At 40.1% G+C, this 10,719-nt stretch overlaps 1 protein-coding gene across 1 annotated transcript in view; it reads right to left on the reverse strand.

Annotated features, from left to right (window-relative positions):
- Positions 1 to 1,156: 1,156 nt before the first annotated feature.
- ftcd (formimidoyltransferase cyclodeaminase) overlaps positions 1,157 to 10,719 on the reverse strand; it is a 9,800-nt gene continuing 237 nt past the window's right edge. The window contains exons 2-14 of the mRNA XM_037696647.1: positions 10,071 to 10,254; positions 9,872 to 10,000; positions 7,800 to 7,888; positions 7,514 to 7,693; positions 7,162 to 7,299; positions 5,770 to 5,901; positions 5,631 to 5,692; positions 5,428 to 5,554; positions 5,185 to 5,346; positions 4,368 to 4,411; positions 3,559 to 3,697; positions 1,630 to 1,725; positions 1,157 to 1,548 (exon numbers count right to left, since the gene is read on the reverse strand). Coding sequence (XP_037552575.1) covers positions 1,465 to 1,548; positions 1,630 to 1,725; positions 3,559 to 3,697; positions 4,368 to 4,411; positions 5,185 to 5,346; positions 5,428 to 5,554; positions 5,631 to 5,692; positions 5,770 to 5,901; positions 7,162 to 7,299; positions 7,514 to 7,693; positions 7,800 to 7,888; positions 9,872 to 10,000; positions 10,071 to 10,254 — 1,566 coding nt within the window. The 3' untranslated portion in view covers positions 1,157 to 1,464. The remainder of the gene's footprint in view (positions 1,549 to 1,629; positions 1,726 to 3,558; positions 3,698 to 4,367; positions 4,412 to 5,184; positions 5,347 to 5,427; positions 5,555 to 5,630; positions 5,693 to 5,769; positions 5,902 to 7,161; positions 7,300 to 7,513; positions 7,694 to 7,799; positions 7,889 to 9,871; positions 10,001 to 10,070; positions 10,255 to 10,719) is intronic.

The following is a 10,719-nucleotide window of genomic DNA, read 5'->3' on the forward strand; positions in this document are numbered from 1 at the left end:
CTTGCAGATAAAAGATCAAAAGACTGGATGGACATGGACATGATGTTTGTAAAGGATATGAGTTATGCCTGCCTAAATGCTTAAATTTGTAAAAAAAAATTAGAGAAAAAATTACATGCCTGATGTGATGAAGCGTGGAGGAGTGGTACCTTACTCCAACGTCTAGATCCTCTGAAGCTTCACCTGTCTTTCAGTCCCATTTGAAGAAGAAGATGGTACACGGATGTTCTCAGCTCCTTTAACCGTCTAATGCCTTAGTGAGCTATAAAACAAACTCAAGACTACTGTACTGAAAACTCCAGTTTGAAATAATCAGGGTAGTTAACAAACTTCACCATGTTTTAGACTGCCAAGCTGAAACTCATTTTCCCCCATTTTTATGGCTCCGCCCACTTTTTGGATTGACCAAAGACAGACCAGCAAAGCTGTTATTCACTGCACCACTTCCTTTTTCAAACATGAGCCTTTGTGGCAAAGTTTATTTTATAACAAAAAGTATCTTAAACTACACATTAGTACATTTTTAAACTTCTTGTGTCAAACTTTTTAGTCTTCACAAGCACAGCTTTTTTATTCACCTATGATAGTTTTAACATATTTAACACAATGATTTTAACACATTTAGAAATACTACTTCTTATATGAACTTTACTCAATACAAAATATAACTTTGTTTAATATAAAACAAGTGTTTTGCCACAGAAGGAAAAAGGCTGAACGATAATGTCTTTGATTCAAAATAGCCACCGCAGTAAAGTAAGCTTAGCAAATAGGAAAAATGGCTAAACCTGTTAATGAGCTAAAGTTTGGTGTGTAGTTGAGTCATTTTCACATGCACTTTGACATCTGTGTTTAAAACTGCTGATGCCTCATCTGTTTGTCAGCAAAATATCTCCTAAACCACAGGACGGATTTAATGAAACTTGAACGTGCTCGCCACGCTACCTAACTTTGGGAAACAAGAATGTTTCCAACTCGACCAGTCCGACACATTTTGAGCTAAAATCCACTGGTAGTAGCTGAGAGTCATCCTCAACTCAGACTGAGTAACATTCAGACTCTGTTGTCTCTAAAAGCATTTTGAAGAATAAAAACTGCTAGTAATACAGGCAAACTAGAAAAAAATCAACAGATTGAAAGCAAAAGACATCATTTATTTTCATATTTGACCTTTTTATTATATTCACAGTATAAGAAAGAATTAGATGTATGAAAAAAAGATCCAATTTATGATGATTGGTACATAACCTGAAGGTTAGCAGGGTGGGGAAATTAGGTTGAGATATACGTAATTATTTTAGCTACCATTTGTTTATTATTAATATTGCTCTCTTATTCATTTATATATTTAATAAACTACCAATGCCTTAATAAGACACCGAGTGGTGCATGTTGTTGACCTATTAAAGTTAAATCTAAACTTTTTTTTTTTTTTTATTTAGATTTGAATTAGCTTCATTTTCTTTAGCTTCTCTTCTCAGCAGCATCCAAGATGGAGGCCACGTTTTCTTTCGCCTCCTTGAGCAGCTCAGAAACTCGTTTTTTTGTCTGAGGAAGAAAAAAAAAAAAAACGATTTTAGGACAAATTAAAAACCAGAGTGAGGATTAACGTCCTGCAGACACACATACAGTCAGATTAAAGGCTTCATCGGTGATGTCCTTCAGGTTGATCGTCACGTTGAAGTACGCTCCAAACACTGCAGCCTCCAGAGCTTTAGCTGCTACCTGAAAACCAGCAGACACAACTAAACGTTGTCTTTACCTACAAAACAGTTTATTTTCTGCTGAAATGCAAAGTGAACACTGAGCAGAGAATGGCTGCTTGAATTTGATGAAGAGGCTGAAACTGTGAGTAAAACGAGCCGAATGTAGCTCAAATGAACAAAACAGTAGCTAAAATGAAACTTTCTTGGAAAATGGTCAAATTAACAATGTAGCTGCAAAACACTAGGATTAACAAAGCTAAATATTAAAATACAAAAAATGTGACAATAAGCTAAAATGAGTGGAAAATATAGCCAATAGCGAAATTTAGCTGAATAATATCTAAAGACTAAATGTAACGTCTCCTTTTTGTTTCAGCTGTTCCATGTTCGGGGAGGATGCCATCACTCCCAACTACCTCCATGTCTTCTCTAACTGCATCCATATATCTCTTCTTTGTCTTTTTCCTGGCAGCTGCATTTCTAACATCTTTCTACCAATATACCCACTGTCCCTCCTCTGGACATGTCCAAACCATCTCAGTCTGGCCTCTCTTACTTTATCTCCCAGTTGTTCAACCTGTGCTGTACCTCTGATGATCTCATTCCTAATCTTGTCCAGCCTTGTCACTCCTAAGGAGAACCTCAACATCTTCGTTTCTGCCACTTCCAGTTCTTTCTCCTGTCTTTTTGTCCATGTCTCTGTCTCCAGACCAAACAACATAACTGGTCTCACCACTGTCTTGTAAACTTTTCCTTTGACCTTTGCTGACACCTTTGTTACAAATCACTCCTGAAACTTTTCTCTTCTTCACCTCTTTACCACACTCCCCATTTTCCTGGACAGTGGATCCCAAGTAGTTGAAGCACCTTTGTGACCTCTGCTCCTTGTAGCCTCTCTGTTCCACCAGCCTCCCTCTCATTCACACACATGTACTCTGTCTTACTATGGCTGCCTTTCATTCCTCTTCTTTCAAGTGCATACCTCCACCTCTCCAAGTTCTCTTCCACCTGTTCCCTGTTCTCACCACAGATCACAATGTCATCTGCAAACATCATAGTCCATGGGGATTCCTGCCTGACCTCATCTGTTAGTCGGTCCATCACCAGAGCAAACAAGAAGGGGCTCAGAGCCGATCCTTGATGCACTCCCACGTCCACCACGTCCGTCACTCCTACAGCACATCTCACCACTGTCCTGCTGTCCTCATACATGTCCTGTACCAGTCTAACATACTTCTCTGCCACTCCAGATGTCCTCATGCAATACCACACCTCCTACCTCGGCACCCTGTCATATGCTTTTTCTAAATCCACAAAGACACAATGGAGTTCTTTCCGACCCTCTCTGCACTTCTCCATCAGCATCTTCAAAGCAAAGATGGCATAAGAAAACTAAAACAGTTTGCTGAAGCAGATTTTTTATAATGTTTTGTAAGGAACTGAAGAGATCTTAATGTATTTCTATGGCAAAAGTTTGTTAATGAAGCAGAAACGATAAAAAGAAAAGTTAGAAAAGCACAAAGTCATCTCACACTAATGCAGCTCCAGACGATTGTTTTGATAAATGAGCTGTTAAAAAGCACAAAGTCTGCAGAAGTAGTTCGATTCCGAAAAACAAACTGAAGACAGCATAAACAGGAAACTAATATGCTGACTCAGCGGTCACCCAAAAACATCTTTATTATTAATTTTACACTTTTTGACGACAGCTTTGACTGAACTATGAGCCAGAATTCATCATTTAGAGATAAACTGGAGGAAACCTGGAGTCCGACTGGTTTCGTTCACAGTAATTTTGTACACAGATTTCAAAACAGCCAAATAATCTAAGACTGTGTTGCTTTTGTCAAACCTGAGCGTCAGACTTGCAGCTGATGTTTCCGTACAGAACCATTTCTCTGAGAGACGGCCAGAGGACACTGATCCTTTCAGCCAAAGCCAAGGGGACGAGGACAGCCTCCTTCAGACCGTCCTGCATGGCAGCGTTTCTTCTGTTGGTGACAAAATATGAATTAGATCTGCTTATTGTGCAAACAACAACTTTTTCAGGTCTTTTAATTAACTCTAACGAATTTGAATACCGAATGTTTGCTGTTTTATTGAGATGAGCTATAGAAATAAACCATAATGCTTTTGTTGCCAGATGTTCAAGTGTGTAGGAGTTACACTGTGGATGAAAAGAGAGGTGGTCTTGACCATGGCGGTGCAAAGTGACTGATCTAGATGAGCAGAGGGAGCAATGTTATCCACCACCAGGTGCAGGGCGGAGCCAGAGGGTGGCCAATGGTGGTCAAGGCCATTAATTTTTGGCCACCTCAATCATTTGAGCAAACTTTATTTTTAAGGAAAATAAACCATACAAAGGTATCTCAAAGGCTAGGGCTGACTATTTTACTTATGCATGTGATGATGTGGCAACCCAGTTTTCATTAGAGGCCTTTCTTACATCAAGATGTATCCACGCACAAACAAAAGTTAGGTGCCTCCCTTTTTTTTAAGTTATCAAGCTCACAGAATGGACAGACGGTATTTCTAAGGTCTCTCTTCGCTACGTGACGGGGACAACAACGTCAGCGCATAACGTCACCATGTTGTTTGAAAAAAGATGTAGCGCTGCAGGTTGTGATGCCCCCTGCTGGTATGAAAGCTGAACTTCTTCACCTTTTAATTTCCTCAGCGGAGTTCTTCGGCAGCTTCAGCGCCGTCTGCAACAAAAACAGAAACATCATCGACTCAGACCGGACAAGAAAACAGAACCGGATCCACAGGAGGGACAGACAAAGACAACACTTGGCAAGGGGTTTGCACAGCAGGAGTCTCTGTTGTCTATCTCTAGGTATCTCTGTTGTCTCTGCGGGTGTCTCTTCAGGTCTCAATTACCTCTGCAGGTCTCAAGTGTCACTCTTCAGGTCTTTGTTGTCCCTACAGGTCTCGTTCTCTTTGCATCTTTGCATATCTCTGTTGTCCTATATTTGTCTCTGCAAGTATCAGGTGTCTCTACAGGTATGTCAATTGTCTTTACAGAAGTGTCTGCAGATCTTGGTTGTCTTTGTCATTGTCTCTGAAGGTCTAAGTTGTCCCTGAAGTTGTCTCTTATGTATTGGTTGTCTCTATGAGTGTTACTGTAAGTTGCAGTTGTCTCCCCACATCTCAGTTGTACTTCCATGACTTGGTCGTCTCTCCATGTCTTGAATGTCTCTGCTAATGTTGCTGTAGGTCCGAGTTGTGTTTCCATGTCCCAGTTATCTGTCTCAGTTGTCTCTGAAGGTCTAAGTTGTCCCTGAAGTTGTCTATTATGTCTTGGGTGTCTCTATGAGTGTTACTGCAGGTCTCAGTTGTACTTCCATGACTTGGTCGTCTCTCCATGTCTTGATTGTCTTTGCCAATGTTGCTGTAGGTCTCAATTGTCTGTCTCAGTTGTCTCTGCAGGACTTCCATTTCTTCACAGGTCGTGGTTGTCTCAGATATTTGTCCTCACCATGTAGCTGTTGAATGCTGATGTGTCTTTGTCCACCATGAGCAGCAGCTCGTCCATGGCCTGGTGAAACGGAGGAATCAGTCTTCTTATTACGCTGTCCAGGTTGTCAAACTGCCTCTTGCCGTATGTCATCTGTCCCACCATGGCGCCGAGCGCTGCCCCCTGCAGGATAAACACCGAGTGGACAGGAAAGATGTTGACATGTGAGGATGTCTCACTCTAATGGATTAAAAGAAACCTCACCAGAGCTGCGATGGCAGCAGAAACAGATCCTCCTCCAGGCGCTGCTGTGCGAGCACCAACACTGTGGACAAACTGCCGCAGAGACAGAGAGATAAGCCCCTCCCCTTCCTGTGACCTCACCATGTACCTGAACAGGTAAGAATTGTGTGGTTTAGTTCTGATGTGGACTTTCAGGCGGAAACTTCACATTGTATGAACCTCACTCAATGATTCTCTCCTTTGGGTTGAAGGGACCGAGAGAGTCGAGGCCGAGTTTACTGATCACCTATCAAAAAACAAACAAACAAACAAATAAACAAAGGTTCAGAACCAGAAATACAAGCTGAATTCAAACAGACTCACCAGTCGAACTTTGTGCTCCTCTTCCACAATGAAGAGTTGGTCTCTGTTGATGTAGAAGTCTGCAGCATCCAGCAGAGCCTTCAGGGGGATCAGACCAACGATCTGGGAGCCAACTACTGGGAGCTTCAGCTCCTGAACAAAACAACAACAACAACATCAACAAACAATTAGAGAAATTGCATTTCCTGCAAAAATGCAGTGTGAATGCTTATTGCATAAGAACTTGCTGAAAAACAGCTGAAATTAGCTAAAAAAGTGCTAAAATGTAGCTGAAATGGAAGAACAAGTCCAAGTTAGCAGAGGACAGCAGAAAGAACACAGATTTGCTGAATTAGGTTTAAATGATCAGAAATGAGCACGAAATTTAGGAAATTAGCTCAAAAAGCTGAAATTTGCAACTAATTGGTGAAAAGTAGCTGAAAAGGCAGAAAGAAGCTTAAATTTCCAGAAGGAAGTGGAAGGAGCTGAAATAAGCTAAAAAAATGTGGAATTAGCTGAAAAAGCTAAATTTAGCAGAAAATAGCTAAATAGTAACTTAAATAGCAGAAAGAGCTGAAACTAGCAGAAATAAGCTGAAAGGAGCATAACAAGCTGAAATTAGCAGGATGAAGTTAATTATGCTGAAAGTAGCAGAATATACCATGAAAATTTTTGAACTTATCTGAAAACAGCTGAAATTAGATAAAAAGCTAGCTGAAAATGTAAAACAAGCTTAAATTAACATAGGAAAGCAGAAAGAACACGTTTGCCCAATTAGGCTGAAAGAAGCACGAATGAATACAAAAAAGTGGAAATTATTTGAAAAAGGCTAAAATTAGCATAAAAACAGCTACATAGTAGAAGAAATAGTAGAGAAGTTTAAACTTGCTGAAATTAGCTGAAAGGAGCATAACAAGCTAAAATTATCAGAAAGACGTTCGAAGAAGCACAAAAATGTTGTAGTTAGCAGAAAGAATCTAAAAGGAGCTCAAAACAGCTGGAAAAAAACAGCTGAAATTAGCCGAAAGCTGGAAAAAAAAAAAAAGATTATATTTGCACAAGGAAGCTGAAAGAAGCTGAAGCAGAACAAAATATGAAAGGAGCAGTAAAAGCTTGTAAACAGATCTAAAGATGTGAAGGACGTAAAATGAGCTCAATTTGTTTTCTATGAGGAAAAAAATGTCAGAAAAGGCTAAATATTTCAAAAAGCTCAAGTTGCACCAATACCAAAAGTCAAAGCACCCTTCTCCTGAACGAGCTGAACGTTTTGATGTATGAATTGTTGAAATAGCTTTAAAACTGCGGAACATTAAAGATGCTGAAAAATGTACGGAAGAAAAGTGGATCACAATAGTGTGAATGCTTCCTAAGTGAGTCTGTGAAGAAACGTCACAGCAGAAATCTTACACTGACCTCAGCGTCTCTGCAGATCTCCTCGTACACGGTGTGGAGGGGGGTCAGCTCAAAGTCCAGGATGTTGGTGGACACCTGAGCGAGATTGGACTCTTCCAGGTACCACCCCATCCCCTGCACCTTCTTAAGGAGCCCAGGCTGCTCGGATGGACAAGAAATGACACATTTATCCTGAGAAAACTGGTCTGACGGCCTCAAACTGAACGTTTTTTACTGAACTCTAGGAATGGTGAGCTAAAGTTCATCTGAAACAAAGAAATTATTTTAAAAGCATGTGAGAAAAACACAGAATGAATGAAAATCTCAAAGACGGTTATCAGCTGGGGGAATGACTCAGACTCCCAGCATGCACCTGGTCCTTCCCTCGGCCCTGTTCGCGGATGTCCAGGGCGATGCGATGAGCCTGTTCTTTGGTGCTGATCAGGTTCACGTTGTAGGCGATGAGGAACTTTCGAGCGCCGGTTACTGTGGCTCCCCACGATGGAACGAAGTGGGCGGGGCCAAAGTCAGGGGCCCACTCTGCTCGTTTCAGCTGGGGGGGGGGGGGGGGTTTAAAAAAAATTACACCAACATATGATGTTTGAGAAGCCGAAATAAAACCGTGATGTTCTGACTCTTCGCAGTAGAACCGGACTCACCTTGTCGGGTAAAGCTTCGTACTCTCCTGCTCGCACCGACGGAAGGTTCCTCCTCATTTCTGTTCGAGCTGCTTCTCCGTAAAGATACACTGTGAGGATGTACAGAATGTTAAGGTCCACCGACTTACAGAACCAGGAAAACCCTTTTTCTGATTCTCTTTCATTTTCTTGTATCCGTTGTTTTTATCACCTGTTAATACGTCTGCACACACTCTGTTTCTGCTTGTTGTGTGAATGTTTATGAAGAATTCACACTATTGTGATCCATTTCTCTTCTGTACGTTTTTCGGCGCAATTCTCGTCCCACAGTTTTCAAGCCATTTCAATAAATCATAAATCAAAACGTTCAGCTCATTCAGGACAATCCTGCTATGACTTTTTGGTCTTGGTGCAACTTTAGCTTTTTGAAACATTTAGTCTTTTCTGACATTTTTTTCCTCATAGAAAATAAATTAAGCTCATTTTACATCCTTCAAATCTTTAGATCTGTTTACAAGCTTTTACTGCTCCTTTCACATTTTGTTCTGCTTCAGCTTCTTTCAGCTTCCTTGTGCAAATTTAAACTTTTTTCAGCTACTTTCAGCTGTTTTTCTGTTATGTGTTCCTTTTATATTCGTTCTGCTAACTACAACATTTTTGTGCCTCTTCTAACTTCTTGCTGCTAATTTCAGCTTATTATGCTCTTTTCAATTGTTTTCTGCTGGTTTCAGTTATTTCAGCTACTATTTAGCTGTTTTATGCAAACAGAACACAATTTAGCTTTTTCAGCTAATTCCACTTTTTTTTCCCCCACTCATTTAAACTTTTTTCAAACTGATTCAGAAAAAAAAGTGCTCTCTCCACTTCCTTCTGGTAATTCAAGCTTCTTTCTGCTTTTTTAGCTACTTCTCAGCTATATTTTTTGTTGTTGCTCATTTCAGCTTTTTTCAGATAATTTACATTTTTTGTGCTCATTTTGGGTTTTTTCAGCCTAATTGGACAAACACTGTTATTTCTGCTTTCCTCTGCTAATTAAATATTTTTTTCTACCTTTTCAGATAGCTTCTAAGCATATTTTCGCTAATTTCAGCTGTTTTCTGATACATTCAAGTTTTTGGGCTCATTTCTGCTACTTTCATCATAATTAACTTATTTCTGCTCATTTCAGCTTGTTCTGCTTCTTTCAGCTTATTTATGCTAGTTTAAGTAATTTCAGCTACTACTTAGCTGTTTTATGCTAATTTTAGCTTATTCAGCTAATTCCACAATTCTTGCACTCATTTCAACCTTTTTTCTGCCTAATTCAGCAAAATTGTGATCTCTCCACTTTCTACTGGTAATTTAAGCTTCTTTCTGATTTTTAGCTACCTTTCAGCAGGGTTTTTTTTTCACTTTCCGCCTAATTGGGCAAACATTTTTTTCTGTTTTTTTTTCTGCTAATATAAGCTTGTTATAATTTTTCAGCTACTTATTTAGCTTTTTTTTTTAGCTAATTTCAGCTGTTTTTAGATAAATTCAAGTTTTTCGTGGTAATTTCTGCTACTTTCAGTCTAATTAACTTATTTCTGCTAATTTCAGCTTTTAATGCTCCTTTCAGCTTATTTTGGCTAGTTTCATCTATTTTAGCTACTATTTAGCTGTTTATGCTAACTTTAGTTTTTTCAGCTAATTCCACATTCTTTGTGCATTTTCAGCTATTTTTTGCTAATTTCATCCATTTTAGCTAATTTCCTCATATTTGAGCTATATTCTGCTTATTTAAACCCATTTCAGCGAATATGATCTGCTTTATTCTGTTAAGATAGGCTTTTTAAGCCATTTCAGCTACATTTCAGCATGTTTTTAGCTCATTTCAGCTGTTTTTCATTAAGATCTCCAGCAATAAGCATCCACACTGCGCTTTTGCAGGAAATGCAATTTCTCTAGTTTATTATGTACTTTCCACTGATATTTTAGCTAATTTTCTTGCATTTTTCAGTAAAATTATTATTATTTTTTTATTTCCTTAAAGACTTCTTTTGTTGCTTCTTATTTACTTACAGGTAAACAAACAAATGAATAAGTAAGTAAGTAGGTGAGTAAGTCTCTCTCACCAGGAACATGCAGCATCTCTGCCAGTCTCCGTCCAAACTCATTGGCACAGTAGACACAGTCGTCCATGCTGACATTTTGGACGGGGATAAAGGGACAGACGTCCAGCGCGCCGGTCCGCGGGTGCTCCCCTGAGGAAGAACTGCAGCTTTAGCAGCAGTGTGCGCTGACCGTTGGGTTCCATCTGGGCCTGGGACTCACCTGAGTGTTTGCTCATGTCGATGAGGCTGAAGGCCTGCCTGGCGGCGCTCAGAGCCCCCTCCACCACCGCCTCCGGGGGCCCCACAAAGGTGTAGACGGTGCGGTTGGTGGAGGCCCCGGGGTCAACGTCCAGCAGGCTGCAGCCAGGGGTCTGAGAGATGGCTGCAGAGATGGCATCTATCACCTGAACGGATCGCACAGAGGGAAAACGCCAAGCTGAGTTCAGATCAGAGGAAGAAGTTTTGAGGCCCGAGGAGTCACTTTGACCCCAGGGCAGCGGGTGGGGGGGGGGGTTGGGGTGTCTCTTAAGATTAACCAGAAAGTGCTCCAAGATCCAACAGGACGAGTTTAATGATTCTTCTGACAGTCATGAGAATCTTTTTAAAGATTAGTAAACTCAGTTCACATTCAGACTTTAAAATCTGATATCTGTTCTGTTTGAGAACTTCAATAATAATAATAATAATAATAATTTCTACAGTTTAAAACTTGAAATGATCAAATAATTTGATCATTTGGACTAAACAGTGACTGTTGGACAGACACTGCAGGAAGAACATGAAAACTACTCAAAGTGATCATGTTTGACCTAAAACTGAGCAGTAAAGTTTTAGATCTGAGGTTTGATCTGATGATGAGCAGAATAACA

The sequence above is a fragment of the Nematolebias whitei genome, chromosome 23 (assembly GCF_014905685.2).
Source record: "Nematolebias whitei isolate Nwh7 chromosome 23, NemWhi1, whole genome shotgun sequence".
In the NCBI taxonomy this organism is placed as follows: Eukaryota; Metazoa; Chordata; class Actinopteri; order Cyprinodontiformes; family Rivulidae; genus Nematolebias; species Nematolebias whitei.